The following is a 19,186-nucleotide window of genomic DNA, read 5'->3' as shown; positions in this document are numbered from 1 at the left end:
CCGTTTCTTAAAAACAAAACATCTCCAATATTTATCCCAAACAACTAATAACAAAAATTTACAACAAAACCAAAAACAAAGTGAGATATAAAAACTGCACTGAACTTTTCTAAAAACTACGAAAATTGAATCTCGCAACTTCAAAAAACATAATTTAACACCTCAATTTATTTCTTCCCCAATATTAATTACATTTTATCAAAAAACGAAAAATAAGACCCCGACTAACTCACAGGTAGAACAAAATATTGCATTTCGTATCGCGGCTTAGAAAGATAACCACAAAATACCGACAAAAACAACAGCAGCAACAAAAAGAAGTAAAAAAAATCACTGAAAACTAAAACTTCGACAATTTCGAAATAGGAAAAACAAAACCCAACCCAAACTGAAACTAAAACTTACACTCACTCATCACTAATTAAACGGAAACCCCAAGAAAACCCTCAGAAGTAAAACAACAACAAAAATCAAGAAAACTAAACGAAAAATAGAACGAGAACGTAGCAAAAAAAAAAAAGAGAGAAACCCGCTAAACTAAATTATCCAACTTCTAAAGTGTTTCGTTTAAATATACCTCAAGTCATCCCAACAACTGATATTTACTAATACTCACTCACGCCCGTACTCGCCAAGTCACTTGCAAACGATAACAAACCAGAAGACGAAAGGAGAAGCAACAACAACAACAGCAGTAGCAGAGAAATAACAACCACACAAAGTAAAGAAAACAACGACAGTAGCAAATTCTTTCCTCTCCTCTCTCTCTGAACAAGGCAACCACCACTGAGAACTTAACTTTTACTACAACAAAGTATCAGCGGCAGCAACAACAAGGAGAACAGCAGTTACCGTCACATATACACGCACACAAGGACAAAAGCCACAACGCATCATGGGTAACAAAGAAAGTGTCGATGCTGCTGCCAAATTGAATGCCGAGGCCTGGGCTCATGAGGTATGTAATGTGGATGGATGAACGGATGGTTGTTCTCCATTCGAAATGTGCATCGGGGAAGAATCTTCCAAGAAAATTTCAAAAATGTTCAGGGTATTTCTAAATTTTTATTTTGGTATTATATTTTGTATCATATGATAGTATGTATCTGAATACGTAAAGAACGTAATCCTACTGCTTGTGGTATACACCTCTAGGATACCAAATAGCCATATGGCTAGAGAGGGTATATATCATTTGATACGGCCAAAACGTGCCTCATCGAAATAACGGTTTTAGACCCTAGATCTCTTTGGACCAAGTACGTTTCAGGACATTTGTAGTCGATCTAGCAATGTCCGTCCGTCCGTCTGTCTGTTTGGCTGGTGCGCACAATAACTTTCGAAGGGAGTATCCGATTTGATCCAAACTAATATTTTTGTCAAACTTAGGTCGAGTTCGGAGATGGGCAATATCGGTCCACTTCTTCTGGTACCTCCCACAGAAAATGTCAAAATTTTCAAAGAATATAATTTACTGCACCGAAAAATTAAGTATAATTCGATTTTGCTCCAACTTTGCGAATCTTAATATTTGCATCAGTGCTAGGTCAGGTGCGAAAATGGATAATATGGGTCTACTGTATCAAGTACCTCCCCCACAAAAAGGGTACAAATTTTGAACAGTTATAACCTTTATAAAATGTGATGTTAGAGTCCGATTGTCTTCAAATTTCACACATCCCAATATCAACCACAGATCTGGTGTGAAGATGCAATATATCGGTCGACTCCTTCTGGAACTTGCCCCACAAAGGGTTAACATTTTGAATATCCACGAAGCTCATAAAACACGAAATTACCATCCGATACCATTTAAACTTGGCACATCTGAATATTTCTATCTACACTGAATCTGTTATAAAAACGGTAGAAATCGGACCATACCTTCTGGTAACTATCCCACATAGGGTTCAAGATTTTGTAAAACAAAACGCTCAAAGAAAGCGAAATAAGCATCCCACTATCTTCAAATTTCACACATAAGATCTGTTGTGAAGACATTATATATCTGCGAACCCTTTCTGGTACCTCATCCACAAAGGGTCACAATTCTCAATACTTTTATCTGCGAAGAAACTCAAACCTATGACAAAAAAACTACTTGCCAGTCCACGTTTTTATATAGTCACCATAGAACGATACCTCCCGATATTCGGGCTTTTGACGATTTTTGAGACATTATTCACCGGAGGTGTGTCAATTTTCGTATTAGAATTTCGGAATTGGTACTTAAACCTATGCCAACAATTTTTAATGTATTCGTATTCGGTATCTTGATGATATTAGAGACATTATTCAATGGAATTGTTCCAAATTTCGTACTTAAAGTTCATAATGGGTACTATGACAAAAAATTATTTGGTTATACAAGAGGGTAATTTTTCAAGAACCATTGCCGGTGAAAGTCTAATCATTTAAAAGGAATTTAGAATTTTCACAAAAATTCTGATTTTTGAATTTTTCAAATTCAAATAAAGAGAAAAATTCACTCGAATTAGAGCGAGAGCACTCCTGGGAGCAAAAACTCAATTATATTCTATTTTTCGTGTGGCTCGAATAAGAGCGAATACCTTTTTCGTTTTAGAGTGGAAGCAAAATTTGCTCTGGATCAGGCAGATCCTATTCTTGCGGATAACTCTTTTAGTCGTTGCCATGTCGTTATTGTCGTTGCCATGTCGAATTGTCGGCAATTAGGACCAACAAAGCATTTGCTAGTGTTGTATACAAATCTTCTAGTCTCTAGCTCCTCCTGTTTCTTTTTGAATTTTTCCTTCCTTACGGAATATTTTATTAAACTTGGAGATATGTAACGGTCGAAATGACTCTAGAGTCTTTATTCCTATGATATGATCCACCGTTGCTGACATCCTTGTCGGATAGCAGTTGGGGGACCAACTGTCTATCCATTTTCCAGGGTTCGTAAACAGTGTGGATGGTTTGCGATAGACTGAGAACTATGGTGGGAGAGTCACGGTGTTTTAATGTTATCATCGATAATCTGTCCGGTCCTCTCCTGATGCGTTATTTCTCTGATCATGACTGAGATTCGATCCTCCATTTGCCCAAAACTGGAGAACGATATAAACTTTTGGTTTTGTCTACCAATAGTGGTAGTGGTGAAATTCAACAATAACCATAATTTTCTTGGGTTTCAGTCATCCGGAAAGTATTTCAAGAAAGTTTTTTCCGGACATACAGTGTGAGATAAAAAAAATTGCAAACAACTTCAGACTGCTGTTATTTCTAAGCCACTCGTCCGACAGCCGTTAAAATTATTCCAGTGGCAGCTCATTATATTGTTTATAAGCGTACAAAAGCATTTTGGTGAGAATTTTCCAGACACAAAAGTTATTCGTGATGGAATTCAAGCGTGATAGTATGATTTCTTTATATTTGGCTGGAAAACCCTAAGTGGCAATCGTTAGAGCACTCCAGCATTTAAATATGAATAAATCTTTTGTGTCTCGTACCATCGCTCGTTACCGTGATACTAGTAGCGTCGCCCAATGTCAAGGAAGTGGACGGAAGAAAACAGCGACTTGAGAAAGAAATGGTTCGAAAAGTAAAGAAGCGACTTGATCGAAACCCTAGTCGCAGTGGCCGAAAAATGGCTTATGAGCTGAACATATCGCAATATTCCATTCGGAAAATATTGAAAAATGAGCTCGGGGTAAAGTCATTGAAATTCCAAAAATTGCAAGAACTTACACCGCAACAGAAAGAAAATAGACTCAAAAGAGCTAAAGAGTTGCTTCGCTTGGCCGAAAGTGGTGAACTGCCGAATTTGGTTTTCTCCGATGAGAAAACATTCGTTGTCCAGCAGTTTGTAAACAAACAAAATGATCGTGTTTACTTGCCAAAGAGGTCAGCTGAAAATGTGCACCTTCGTCTGGCCACTAGAACTCTAGCGCCGGACATGGTGATGGTGTGGACCGCCATAACAGCCGATGATCTCTATCCGCTCGTACTAATAAACCGTGGCATCAGAATAAATGCCGAATATTAAAGCCTTAGGCACGGAAAAATTTTAGCCGCCGACCTTGGACATTCCAACAGGACTCAACACCATCGCACTCAGCTGGCCCCACCCAAGAATGGTTTCAAAATAAGGTTCCTCGCTTCATTTCCAGCGCACAATAGCCACCAAAATCTTCGGATACCAATCCGTTGGCGTCTGGTGCATTTTGGAAAGCAAGGTTGGCACTAAAAAATACCAAAGTATCGATCACCTCAAGTAAGAGCTTCGCCGGAAATGGACCAAAATTCCGCAAAGCAACATTCGGGCAGCGTGTGTCGGTTTCATTGGCCGTGTGAAGGTCATAATTCGTGTCGGTTTTATTGTCCTCACTAAGGAATTCCTACAAAGAATTTTTTACATAGGTCTTTTGCAGATAAACATGAAACCTTCAAAGGCCTCCTACTGATTTAGATCTTCTTCCACATGTAGAAATCCTTTAAAAAGCCTTATACAGAGAGGACCATCAGAGAATTTCTCTATTTCTTCTACAAAGCAAAAATATTTAAAAATCAATGTTTCAAAGTCTTTGTGTGCGGTTCAAGATCTGTTTAAAAATCTGAATTTGCGTCTCAAAATACCCCTCATAAATGCCCATCCTTCCTCGGTGGTTCTGATGATCCCTAAAAAAATATGTGCTTAAAAACTCATGTTTGGAGTATAGAAGTTTTCGATTTTTTTTTTAATTCACATTTGCGGCCCATGTGTTTTCTCAAAAAGTCTTCTTTAGAAATTCATGTTGGCGGCTCAGATAATCGCTTGAAAAATCTTAAAATCCAGATAGTCCCTCAAAAAGAGTTCTTTAAGAAATCATCTTTGGGGCTAAGGTAGACTCTGAGAAATTATTGCTTGAAAATCCACGTTTGCGGCTCAAGTGGTTCCTCACAAAATATTCCTTAGAAATTAATTTTCGCAGTCCAGATACTCCGTAAAAATGTATTCTTAAAAAAAACAAGTCTGCCATCAAAACCAACCTCCCACAAAAAAAAGACATTCCCAAGAAGCTAGACATGACTTGATAGTACTTAGGTTCCTAGAAGGACCGAAATTTTCCTATGGAGATTCTTACTTTACCACTCATCTTGTTATACCCTCCACCATACTATGGAGGGTATATTAACTTTGTCATTCCGTTTGTAACTCCTCGAAATACTCACGTTACACCCACCAAGCTATATATATTCTTGATCAGCGTAAAATTCTAAGACGATTTAGCGACGTCCGTGTGTCTGTCTGTCTGTCTGTTGTAACCACGCTATCTTTCGAACGAATTGAGATCGAAGGCTAAAATTTTGCACACATGTTTATTTTTCCAGTAGGCAGGTTAAGTTCGTAAATGGGCTATGTAGGTCCACGTTTTCATATAGCGCCCATATAACGGTGCCTCCCGATATTCGGTATTTTGATGATTTTAGCGACATTATTCCCCGGACTTGTTTCAAATTTGGTATTTGAAGTTCGAAATGGATACTACAACCTAAGACAGAAAATTATCTGTACAGGTCCCCGTCTTCGTATAACCCCCTTTGAACGGTACCTCCCTATATCCGGTATTTTGATGATTTTAGCGACATTCTAACCCGGAATTGTTTCAAATTTGGTATTTGAAGTTCGAAATGGATACTACAACCTAAGACAGCAAATTATCTGTGCAGGTTCACGTCTTCGTATAGCCCCCATATAACGGTACCATCCGATATTCGGTATTTTGATGATGTTAGCGACATTATTCACCGGAATTGTTTCAAATTTGGTATTTGAAGTTCGAAATGGATACTACAGCCTAAGACAGAAAATTGTCTGTGCAGGTCCAGGTCTTCGTATAGGCCCCATATATCATGACCTCCCTATATTCGGTATTTTGACTAGTTTAGGTACAAAACCCACCGAAATTGTTTGAGATGTCGTATTTGAAGTTCGTAATGGGTGCTACAGCCTGTGACAGAAAATTGTCTATGCTGGTCCAGGTCTTCGCAAAGCTCCGATATAACGGTACCTCCCTATATACGATATTTCGATGATTTTAGCTACATTATTCACCCTTTATTTCAAGTTTCGAATTTGAATATTGTAATGGCTTAGGACAAACAATGTCTATGTAGGTCCACGTCGTATAGACCCCAATATAACGGCTATATTCGGAATTTTTAAAATTTTAAGGATTTTATTTTTTGAAAATTTTCAAATTCGTTCCAATGTTGGAGGGTTTTCAAAGTTCGGCCAGGCCGAACTTACTGCTTTTAAACTTGTTCAGTTTTTTTCTCGAGATATTTTATGCTTTACCGTAGTGACTTTTGCGATATCCTTTTAAATTCTGCTCTCATTTTGTCCTCCACTCTTTGGGACTCTAAAGTGAGAAAATTGGGTCATGGAGGACTGAGTTTATATTTTAAACATTTCAGGGGTTCTTAAATACCTGTCTTCTAATTTAATCTTTATTAGTCTTATAACTTATTCTTATTACAATCTGGACTAAAGATCTAAAAATTGTTTAAGCCGCCGATATCGGCATAAATGTTATATGAATTATAATCGCTCATAACCAAATTATTAGTCCTATTCTCAACAACCAACACCGACACAACCTCTTTGAGACACACACGCACACACACATAATCTCATGTTTACTCGTTTTCATAAAACGTCTCTAATCCACCATTTTCCGTTTGATGTTCCGAACCGCTTAATGCGAGAGGGGGCTGGCTAGCTAATAAGTTAATCAGCTATGTATTTTGTAAATTATTTAGAGGTTTGGTTTTTGTTGTGCTACTCATTTACAAAATGAATCTAAAGGATTTGTTTCGTTGCTGTTGTTGTTGCTTTAATTCTCAAAGCGCCTTCAGCATATTCTAACCAATGTCCGACTTATTAGCCACTTCTTGTTCTTGTTCTTCTACTTTGTATCATCATCATTCATACAACATTAGAGACGCATGTTAGCTTAAGGTTTTGTATGCGAGTGTGTGTACGTATGCATGTGTGTATATGTGTGTGTGAATCCGCATACACATGTATGTGGTTGATGACAATCCTTTGTCAGTGATTGCTTGTTACCTCTTTGCATTATTCATTCTCACAAGTAATTAGGTCAATTTAGTGGCCGAGGGCAATAAATGAGAATGTTAATACACACATACACACACATACACATACATACACATATAGACCTTTTAGAAAAAGAACGTAAAGCTGAAACACACACACACATCAGAAGGTAACGAAGAAGCACAGCATCACAGAAATTGCACTAAATCATACTCACACACATGTGCATATATATGGCGACATTTAATCTCATGCAGCACGGAGAGTGTAGTTGCCATATCGTTAAAGAAAATTGATCGGAAGTGGGAATATAGGAAAATAAGTTTTTTTATAGGTAGAAGGCCTTTAGAAAGTCTTTTACAGATAGATCTTGAATAGGTCTTCTACATATGTGAGACTTTAAAATGGGTTTTCTGGAGCAATAAGACTTTGTACTAGAATGTTGTTCTACAATGGAAGGTCTTCTAGGGGGAAATACGTTTTTATAGGTAGAAGACCATTAACAGTACTTCTAAAGATAAGAGATTTCGAAGAGGGCTTCCACACATAGGAGGCTTTATATGGGGTTTCTAGAGCTATTAGACCTTGTAAAGGTCTTCCAGAATTGGAAGACCTTATAAAGATCTTGTACAGGCTAAAGACCATAAGAAATCCATTATTTCATCTGAGCTGATCAGTCAATTTGATGGTCCCTAAAAAATATCTTTCAAAACATGTAAAAAAGCTGTAAGCTCGGGGGGCCCGAACTTTGACTACCCTCCACCATTTGAAACGAGTTTGTGCGATTTTCAAAAAACCTTTAAAAATTCTATGAAAATCTTAAAAATACCGAATGTAGCCATTATATTAAGGTCTATACGACGACGTGGACCACCATAGGCAACTTTTGTCATAAGCCATTGCAATACTCAAATGTGAAAAAAATCGGTGAATAACGTCGCTAAAATTATCAAAATACCGAATATCGGGAGGTATCGTTATATGGGGGCTATACGAAGACGTGGACCAACACCGACAATTTTCTGTCATAGGCTGGAGTATCCATTACGAACTTCAAATACCAGATTTGAAGCAATTCCGGTAAATAATGTGGCTAAAATCATCAAAATACCGAATATCGGGGGGTACCGTAATATGGGGGCTATATGAAGACGTGGACCTACATGGCTCATTTTTTTACTTAGGCTGTAGTATCTATTCTGAACTTCAAATACCAAATTTTAAACTATTCTGGTGAATAATGTCGCTAAAATCATCAAAATACCGAATATCGGGAGGTACTGGGGCTATACGAAGACGTGGACCTGCACGGACAGTTTTCTGTCATAGGCTTTAGTATCCATTACGAACTTCAAATACCAAATTTGAAACAATGTCGATGAATAATGTCGTTAAAGTCATCAAAATACCGAATATAGGGAGGTACCCTTATATGGGTGCTATACGAAGACGTGGACCTACACCGACAATTTTCTGGCATAGGCTGTAACATCCACCACAAACTTCAAATACCAAATTTGAAATAATTCCGCTGAATAATGTAGCTAAAATCTTTAAAATACCGAATATCGGGAGGTACCGTTATAGGGGACGTGGGACCTAAATGGCCAATTTTTAATACCAAAAGCCCTGCAGACATAACATACATGTGAGTAAAATTTTATCATCGTACTTAATTTCGTTCGGAAGCTAGAGTGATTTACACAGAACCCACTTTGTGGGGTCCAAAATGTATATTTCGAGGTGTTACAAGCGGAATGACCCTCCATACTATGGTGGAGGGTATAAAAATCTAAGTTTCAGGCATTGATAGTCCGTCTTTCTTAAAAAAATCCACGTTTCTGTCATTAGTTCCTCCCTCTTTAAAAAAATCCACGCATGGTCCCTCCCTCTTTAAAAAATCCACGCATAGTCCCTCCTTCTTTAAAAAAATCCACGCATGGTCCCTCCCTCTTTAAAAAATCAACGCATAGTCCCTCCTTCTTTAAAAAAATCCAAGTTTGAGGCATAGTCCTTCCTTCTTCAAAAAAATCCAAGATTGAGGCATTGTCCCTCCTTCTTTAAAAAAATCCATGTTTACGGCATCGTCCTTTTTTTAAATCCACGTTTCTGGCTTTGTTGGTCCCTCCAAAAAATATTCTTTAAAAAATCCACGTTTCTGTTGGTCCCTTAAAAAATATTCTTTAAAAAATCCACGTTTCTGTTGGTCCCTTAAAAAATATTCTTTAAAAAATCCACGTTTCTGTTGGTCCCTTAAAAAATATTCTTTAAAAAATCCACGTTTCTGTTGGTCCCTTAAAAAATATTCTTTAAAAAATCCACGTTTCTGTTGGTCCCTTAAAAAATATTCTTTAAAAAATCCACGTTTCTGTTGGTCCCTTAAAAATATTCTTTAAAAAATCCACGTTTCTGTTGGTCCCTTAAAAAATATTCTTTAAAAAATCCACGTTTCTGTTGGTCCCTTAAAAAATATTCTTTAAAAAATCCACGTTTCTGTTGGTCCCTTAAAAAATATTCTTTAAAAAATCCACGTTTCTGTTGGTCCCTTAAAAAATATTCTTTAAAAAATCCACGTTTCTGTTGGTCCCTTAAAAAATATTCTTTAAAAAATCCACGTTTCTGTTGGTCCCTTAAAAAATATTCTTTAAAAAATCCACGTTTCTGTTGGTCCCTTAAAAAATATTCTTTAAAAAATCCACGTTTCTGTTGGTCCCTTAAAAAATATTCTTTAAAAAATCCACGTTTCTGTTGGTCCCTTAAAAAATATTCTTTAAAAAATCCACGTTTCTGTTGGTCCCTTAAAAATATTCTTTAAAAAATCCACGTTTCTGTTGGTCCCTTAATAAATATTCTTTAAAAAATCCACGTTTCTGTTGGTCCCTTAAAAAATATTCTTTAAAAAATCCACGTTTCTGTTGGTCCCTTAAAAAATATTCTTTAAAAAATCCACGTTTCTGTTGGTCCCTTAAAAAATATTCTTTAAAAAATCCACGTTTCTGTTGGTCCCTTAAAAAATATTCTTTAAAAAATCCACGTTTCTGTTGGTCCCTTAAAAATATTCTTTAAAAAATCCACGTTTCTGTTGGTCCCTTAAAAATATTCTTTAAAAAATCCACGTTTCTGTTGGTCCCTTAAAAAATATTCTTTAAAAAATCCACGTTTCTGTTGGTCCCTTAAAAAATATTCTTTAAAAAATCCACGTTTCTGTTGGTCCCTTAAAAAATATTCTTTAAAAAATCCACGTTTCTGTTGGTCCCTTAAAAAATATTCTTTAAAAAATCCACGTTTCTGTTGGTCCCTTAAAAAATATTCTTTAAAAAATCCACGTTTCTGTTGGTCCCTTAAAAAATATTCTTTAAAAAATCCACGTTTCTGTTGGTCCCTTAAAAAATATTCTTTAAAAAATCCACGTTTCTGTTGGTCCCTTAAAAAATATTCTTTAAAAAATCCACGTTTCTGTTGGTCCCTTAAAAAATATTCTTTAAAAAATCCACGTTTCTGTTGGTCCCTTAAAAAATATTCTTTAAAAAATCCACGTTTCTGTTGGTCCCTTAAAAAATATTCTTTAAAAAATCCACGTTTCTGTTGGTCCCTTAAAAAATATTCTTTAAAAAATCCACGTTTCTGTTGGTCCCTTAAAAAATATTCTTTAAAAAATCCACGTTTCTGTTGGTCCCTTAAAAAATATTCTTTAAAAAATCCACGTTTCTGTTGGTCCCTTAAAAAATATTCTTTAAAAAATCCACGTTTCTGTTGGTCCCTTAAAAATCCACGTTTCTGTTGGTCCCTTAAAAAATATTCTTTAAAAAATCCACGTTTCTGTTGGTCCCTTAAAAAATATTCTTTAAAAAATCCACGTTTCTGTTGGTCCCTTAAAAAATATTCTTTAAAAAATCCACGTTTCTGTTGGTCCCTTAAAAAATATTCTTTAAAAAATCCACGTTTCTGTTGGTCCCTTAAAAAATATTCTTTAAAAAATCCACGTTTCTGTTGGTCCCTTAAAAAATATTCTTTAAAAAATCCACGTTTCTGTTGGTCCCTTAAAAAATATTCTTTAAAAAATCCACGTTTCTGTTGGTCCCTTAAAAAATATTCTTTAAAAAATCCACGTTTCTGTTGGTCCCTTAAAAAATATTCTTTAAAAAATCCACGTTTCTGTTGGTCCCTTAAAAAATATTCTTTAAAAAATCCACGTTTCTGTTGATCCCTTAAAAAACATTCTTTAAAAAATCCACGTTTCTGTTGGTCCCTTAAAAAATATTCTTTAAAAAATCCACGTTTCTGTTGGTCCCTTAAAAAATATTCTTTAAAAAATCCACGTTTCTGTTGGTCCCTTAAAAAATATTCTTTAAAAAATCCACGTTTCTGTTGGTCCCTTAAAAAATATTCTTTAAAAAATCCACGTTTCTGTTGGTCCCTTAAAAAATATTCTTTAAAAAATCCACGTTTCTGTTGGTCCCTTAAAAAATATTCTTTAAAAAATCCACGTTTCTGTTGGTCCCTTAAAAAATATTCTTTAAAGAATCCACGTTTCTGTTGGTCCCTTAAAAAATATTCTTTAAAAAATCCACGTTTCTGTTGGTCCCTTAAAAAATATTCTTTAAAAAATCCACGTTTCTGTTGGTCCCTTTAAAAATATTCTTTAAAAAATCCACGTTTCTGTTGGTCCCTTAAAAAATATTCTTTAAAAAATCCACGTTTCTGTTGGTCCCTCCAAAAAAATATTCTTTAAAAAATCCACGTTTCTGTTGGTCCCTTTAAAAAAATATTCTTTAAAAAATCCATTTTTGGTAGGAATATAAATTTGAAAAACGATATGGCAACCTTAACGCAGTGACATCTAGTTGTGAATAGCATCTCGTCGGGTTCGTTGTTTGCTGTCTTCATTTTCATTTCACTTTTGATACCAGCAACAACAATAACAACAACTCGTACAACAGTGGCTACAACAAGTTGGGAACTATGCAGCACTTGTATGCCACACACATGACACTCAGTCACTCACTCATTCGGTCTGTCTGTCCGTCCTCCCGTTTTGTCATTCACTCCCTCATTCTTCTTCTTTGTCGTCTTTCGAGATCTGATGTTTGCCGCCAACCAACCAACGTTGTTCACTTGAGTTTGAATGCGAATAGTGTTTTGGCATGGTGGGGCATCAGGTCGTATTAGCTATCCGATGTTGGATGTGTGTGGGTTGGTGGGGGGCTTCGATGTGTTTACTTTCTGTTTGTGTGGGCGTAAAAACATGAAATTTTCAAATTTATTGAAAATGTTGTGGTAACTTGCACTCGGTTGGGTAGAGAGAGAGAGAAAAAGAGCGTGGGAGAGCAAAAGAGCCATTAGAAAAACTAATGTTTTCTTTAACCACCTCGTGAGAGAGATCAAAACAACTACTTGTGAATGCTGCTGCGTCATCTCACCGTTTACGTGGTGATGGTGGTGGAATATTACTTCTCATTACTTGATGCTCGGCACCTTAAAGATGCTGGGTGTGATGCGATCGATGATCACCTCTCTTGCTGCACATTTTCATGTCTAATCACTATCAGGTTTGTTGCCGTTCAGTTGATCGTGGCCACGGTGACGGCCTGCACAAAACGTTGTGTGTATTGTAAAACGCCGGGTTCGTGAGCGCGAAGCGAACAATAAATTTTGATGAATTTGTCGAGAAAATCGTATTTCATTCAGTCTTTTTTTTTGGACGTCTGTAAAAATGAAAAATAGTTTTTTAATTCCTCGGCGTCTGTATAAACAAATCGAAAAAAATACTAAATCGTGTTTGTATGTGTGTGTGTGTGTGTTTGGTGGGGTTTTGTTTATTCGCCTGTCGTCGGCACACAGTGTGCGAAGAGTGAAGATTTTTCTTTGCGTTTTGAATAACTTACCGGTATGAAAATATTTATTCAATTATCTCAGGAATGTTAAAAAATACGAAACAAAATAAAAAATCAAAAATTAGACCAAAGTTTTGTAAAATAAAAAAAATAATAACAATCGATTTTAAATGCAGAAGACCTCCAGACTAACCCCTAAGGAAATAAGTTCAAAGTGTGGCAGAATAAAAAAAATAATAGAAAACTGAGTTATTTCAACTATAGAAGACGTTCATGAGTATTTTCCAAGAGAAGGCTCCGTAGAGGTATTCTATATGAAACGTCACAGACATTTTCTACTACTTCTACCGATGGTTCTTCTATCTTATTAAGGCTCATTCTCAAAAAGAATTGCTTCTATACATTACATTTTGGGCAAATTTCAACAGAGAACTCTAAAGATTCCTCTCACAACTGAAGGGACCCTTTTTCAGTATAAACATCTCTTATTCATAGAAGGTGCCTATAAAGCTCTTCGATCTAAATCAAATCTCTGAGAGGTCTTTCATTCAAAAAAAAAAAAGAAAAAAAAAACAGATTTACTGGTCCTTCATTCCTTCATGACTACCGCCTTCCTGGTTCTTCATCCCTTGTGTTCATCTCTCTTGACTCTCCGGTTCATAACGTCATCTAAAGCTGGTCCAAGATGGCTTTCGGGTTTCATTTCGTCTAAAAACCACTTAGGACTTTCAGTATGTAAAAGTTCACGGGCCTCCAGCTTTTTTTAAATATACTCACTGGTCTTTCGGCTAGATTATATAGACTCAATGAACCTATAACTCATATACGCAGATTTCGAGTTCTTTGGCATTTAATTATTGTTTTGCCTTAAAAGGTAGGGAGATAGAGAGAAGCTCATGGCTTTCAGCTAGTCTATTGCAAGAAAGGGTGGAAAGGACAGAGAATGAAAGAGGGAGTCTTTGGGCTATAAAAAGATGCATTCACTGGGAGGAAGTCAACTTGTCTACAAAGAGAGAGAGAGAGAGATTTACTAGGCGGAAGTCAGCTTGTCCATAGATAGAGAGACTCACTTCACTGGCCCTTCTGCTCGTATACAGCTCTTTAGCTAGTCCCTATAGAAAAGCTGAGATCCTCAGATCATCGGCAATGACTCATTGGCCCCTTAAGTCGTCTATAGGGACTCACTGGCCTCTCTGCTCGCGTGTGGGGGACTTATTAGCCTCTCAGCTCATCTATACGGTCCCAATGCCCCTTAACTAGTCTATGTCGACTATTGGTCTCTTAGGTACTTACTGACTGGTCTATAGAGAATCAGTGCGTCTATAGAAACTCCCTTGGACTTCAGCTCCCCATGCCCCCTATAGGGATTCACTGTCGACTCAGTACGTCTTAGAGACTTACTGATCCTTAACCTCATCTATGGGGACTCACTGGCCCTTCAGTTGTTTTATGGAGACTCACTGGACTTCAGCTAAACTATATAGGCTTCCTTGACTGCAGCTCATCTATAACGATTCCAAGGACTTCAGTTCGTCCATAAATACTCCCAGTACTTCAGTTCGTCCAAAAAGACTCAGAGCTTCAGTTCAGTAGAGACTCCCTGAACTTCAGCTCGTTTTTAAAGTCTACCTGGACGTCTATAGAGACTACCTGGTTGTCAGCACGTCTATAGAGATTCCCTGGTCGTCAGCTTGCCTATAGAGACTTCCTGAACTTCAGGCTCCATGGACTTCAGCTCGTATATAGAGACTCCTCGGACATTAGCTCATCTATAGAGACCCCCTGGTCGTCAGGTCGTCTGCAGAGACTCCATGGTCGTCATCTCGTCTATAGAGGCTCCCTGGGCTTCAGCTCGTCTTTAGAGAATCCCTGGACTTCAGCTGGACTATAAAGACTCCTGGTCTTCAACCCTATATATACTCTACGGCGCTGCAACTAGTCTACTTATACTTCAGCTCGTCTATAGAGACTCCTTGTTGCTTAAACACGTCTATAGAGACTCCCTGGTCGTCAGCTCGTCTAAGAGACCCCTTGACGTTTCAGCTTCTCTACATGGATTTATTGGCCCTTCAATTCGTCTATATATATACCTTGGCCCTTCAACTCATCTATATAGACACCTTGGCTCCTCAGATCTTTATAGACTTCTTGGCCCTTTAACTCGTCTATGTTGCCTCCTTGCGCCTTCAACTCTTCTATAAAGACTTCTTGGCTCTTAAACATAGCTATTTAGGCTCTTTTGTCCATCAACTCATCTATGTAGATTCCTTGCCTTTAAACTCTTCTATCCAGATTCCCACCCTTCAACTCGTTTTTATAGACTCCTAGTTTCTTCAACTCTTTATATAGACTCCCTGGGTCTTCAACCCATCTATATACATTACTTGGTCCAGTATATAATATATATTAATATAAATTTTTCCTTGGCAATTTAGTCCGTCTATATAGACTCTTTGGCCCTTCAACCGCTCTATATAGACTTTCTGGCCTTTCAACTGGTCTATAATAACTCCTTAGCCCTTCGACTTGTCTATCTAGACCCCTTAGCCCTTTAACACATCGATATAGACTGCTTTGCCCTTGGCCCATAACTCGTCTGTACAGACTCCTTACCAATTCTTGGCCCATAGCTCGTCTGTACAGACTCCTTAGGCCTTCAGCGCTTCTATGTAGATTCCATGGTTCTTTAAGTCTTCTATATTGACTTCTCTGTACTTTAGCATGTATATTTGAACTCTTTTATCCTTCATATCACTTTTGCAGATTCCTTGGTCGTTCCACTCGTCAATTGCACTATTTGGCCTTTCAGCTCGCTTATAGCGACTCCTTGACCCTTCAACTCGTCAATGCACACCCTTGGACCCGTCTACTCGTGTCAGACTCTCTCGCCCTCCAAACCTTATATACAGACATCTCTGTATAAAATCCTACAGAGATTCCCTTCAGCTCGTCTAAAACGATTTCCTTGAGATTTTTTTTATCACAAAATTTTTTTGAATCGTTCCACTGTGCCGCATCCAACATGTGGTCAAAAATAGGCATGCAAAAACCAAAAACAAATAAAATTTCTGTGTGTCGGATATTGAAATCTGGCTAATTTATCGCCAAACAGACTAAACTAAACCAAGTCAAATAGAATCTAGTGAATTGATGACATCAACAAGAATACATCTATACATGTTTTTGTAGATTTCAAAGGGGGTGGGGTGAGGTCAGCGAAGATTTAATGTCCCATTTTCTAATCCAAACAATTCTCAATTTAATTTTCGGAAAACCCCCACAAAAAAAGGAAACAACATCTGTTCGTTTAGTTCATTGATATTTGCACGTGCATTGTTGTCTAGCCGGGTGGAGCTAGTCATCCGTCAATCGATTCATCAGTTTGTGTGAAGATCCCCACGGGAATAGAGGGAATTTCGCAGTGCCAAGGTGGTAGTGGTGGTTGTTCGATTGTCTGCTTGTCGGCGCTTTTTTTTTGGTATAAAACAGCCAGCGTGTGTTTTCGGTTTTTCTTTTGAGTAAAAAGTTGCCTTGCATTTCCATAAATAGTTCAGTGTCTGCAGCAATAACAACTGTTGCAGCGACCATTATCAAATAAAACAACAACAACGACAACATGTGAGTATACGTTTGGTTAAATTTGATTTGTGTGGCTCACTTTCTTCAAAGTGACTGCAATCGTCCATAAGTGGAACACTTGAAGACACCTGCACGTTATGTGAATACAGGGGCAATGTCTCTCGCCTCATTGAACAGTGGGGGATATTTTTTGAAATGAAATGGAAGAACACGAAAATGAGAAGAATTGATAAGAATCACTACAGACGCCCTGAAGTGATGAGCCCACACAGAAGATGTTGATGTAGGCGAATTACCGACCACAAAAAGAAGAGTATCTATAGAAGCGCTGAAAAGAGCATTTCCCAAAGGCCGAAGGAATTTTTATGGACGAAGTGAAGAGAGTCTTTATAGATGTTCGTATAGACAATCAGAAGAGCCAAGGAGTCTCTATAGACGAGTTGAAGGGTCAAGGAGTCTCTATAGACGACTTGAGGAGCCTAGAAGCCTTTATAGACGACTTGTAGGGGCAAGGATTCTATCTGGACGAGTTGAAGGACCAAGGAGTCTATAGAGACGAGATGAAGGCCCATGGTGGCTTTATAGGAGAGATGAAGGGCCGATGAGTCTTTATAGAAGTGTTGAAGGGCCAAGGAGATTATAGAGACAAGTTGAAGGACAAAGGAGTTTATGTAAACGCTTGAAGGGCCAATGAGTCTATATGGACGAGTTGAAGGGGCAAGGAGTCTATATAGACCAGTTGAAGGGCCAAGGAATCTATTTAGGCGAGTTGAAGGGCCAAGAAGTCTATATAGACGGGTTGGGGCCAAGGAGCCTATAGAGATGAATTGAAGGGCCAGGGAATCCATTTAGGCGAGTTAAAGGGCCAAGGAGTCTATATAAACGAGAGGAGGAGCAACGAGCCTATATAGACGAGTTGAAAGCCAAGTAATCTTTATAGACGAGTTGAAGGGCCGAGGAGTCTATAAAGACGTGGTGAATGGCCAGGGAATCCATTTAGGCGAGTTAAAGGACCAACGAGTCCATATAGACGAGTTGAAGGGTCAATAAGTCTATCTGGATGAGTTGAGGGGCCAAGAAGTCGTAATAGACGAGCCGAAAGGTCCAGGAGTCTATACAGACGAGTCGAAGTGATAAGGAGCTAATATAGACGACTTAAGGGACAAAGGAGTCCATCTGGAAGAGTTGAAGGGCCAAGGAGTCTATATAGACGAGTTGAAGGACCAAGGAGTCTATAGAGACGAGTTACTGGGCAAGGAGTGTATATAGACGAGGTGAAGGGCCAAAGAGTCTATACAGATGAGTTGAGGGACCAAGAAGTCGTAATAGACGAGCCGAAAGGTCCAGGAGTCTATACAGACGAGTCGAAGTGATAAGAAGCTAATATAGACGACTTAAGGGACAAAGGAGTCCATCTGGAAGAGTTGAAGGGCCAAGGAGTCTAAATAGACGAGTTGAAGGACCAAAGAGTCTATCTGGAAGAGTTAAAGGGCCAAGGAGCCTATTTACACGAGTTGAAAGGAAAAGGAGTCTATATAAAAGACTTGAAGGGCAAGGAGCCTATATAGGCGAGTTGAAGGGCCAAGGAGTCTATATAGACGAGTTGAAGGGCCAAGGAGCCTATTTAGACGAGTTGAAGAGCGAAGGAGCCTATAAAGACGAAGAGCCAACGAGTCTTTATAAATGAGTTGAAGGGCCAAGGAGTCTTTATAGACGAAGTTGAAGGTCCAAGGAGTCTTTATAGACAAGTTGAAGAGCCAAGGATTCTATCTGAAGGAGTTGGAGTACCACGAGTTGAAGAGCGAAGGAGCCTATAAAGACGAGTTGAAGTGCCATGGAGTCTATAAAAACGAATTGAGGGCCAAGGAGTCTAGACGAGTTGAAGAGCCAAGGAGTCTGTACAGATGAGTTGAAGGGCCAGGGAGTCTATACAGATGAGTTGAAGGGCCAGGGAGTCTATACAGACGAGTTGAAGGGCCAGGGATTCTATCTGGACGATTGAAGTGCCAAAGAGTCTATATAGACAAGCCGGAGGTCAGGGAGTGTCTATAGACGAGTTGAAGGGCCAAGGAGTAGGGAGGCTTTTTAGGCGAGATGAATTGAGTCCCCCTGGTTGAATTAAAGTGAGTCTCTCAAGATGAAGCTGAAGTAAGTGTTTCTCTCTATAGCCAGGCTGACGATGAGCTAAGTAGTTGAATGTTATATTTATGGACTTTTTGATGAGGCACCTGGAGGGGATGACTAAGGCACTAAGAATATTGAACAGATCTCTTTCTCCAATATTCCCCCCACTGTCATTTCCATCGTTGGCAGATATTTGCAAATAAATGCTCAAGCGATAAATAAATGCTGAGCGATGGTGTAAACATCAATTAGCGCATAACTTAAGTAATTAGCCAGTAAAACGCTGGTCGGAAAAGGCAAAACAACTTTTGTTTTGATTTTTGCGAATTGAGTGATTTTCTTTTTTACTCCTCCATAACGGCATGAAAATAATATCTCGTTTGTTTCTTCTTCTTCTTCTTTCTTACAGAGGAGTAGCCGCTATCACAACTATCGTCACAATCAACGCTCTCAGTCGCTAAATCGCGGCCAAACTCTATCACAGGCAGACGTAAGCGGGATGTGGTGACATCGGGGTGCATCAGGTAAGTGTGTGTGGACGATGATGCCGTTGGTGGCCACGGCTTCTCGCCTTTGATTTCCGACCGAT

General features: G+C 38.3%; 1 protein-coding gene across 1 annotated transcript; it reads left to right on the top strand.

Annotated features, from left to right (window-relative positions):
- The first annotated feature begins 817 nt into the window (after nucleotides 1-817).
- Nucleotides 818-19,121, top strand: LOC101891552 (uncharacterized). Its single transcript, XM_020039251.2, has 2 exons — nucleotides 818-958; nucleotides 19,007-19,121. The coding sequence occupies exons 1-2, from the start codon at nucleotides 896-898 to the stop codon at nucleotides 19,103-19,105; spliced, it is 162 nt and encodes a 53-aa protein (XP_019894810.1). The 5' UTR covers nucleotides 818-895; the 3' UTR covers nucleotides 19,106-19,121.
- Nucleotides 19,122-19,186: the final 65 nt, after the last annotated feature.

The sequence above is a fragment of the Musca domestica genome, unplaced genomic scaffold, assembly GCF_030504385.1.
Source record: "Musca domestica strain aabys unplaced genomic scaffold, Musca_domestica.polishedcontigs.V.1.1 15, whole genome shotgun sequence".
NCBI lineage: Eukaryota > Metazoa > Arthropoda > Insecta > Diptera > Muscidae > Musca > Musca domestica.
Note: the sequence above shows the minus strand (reverse complement) of the source record. Positions and strands in the feature narration are given on the sequence as shown.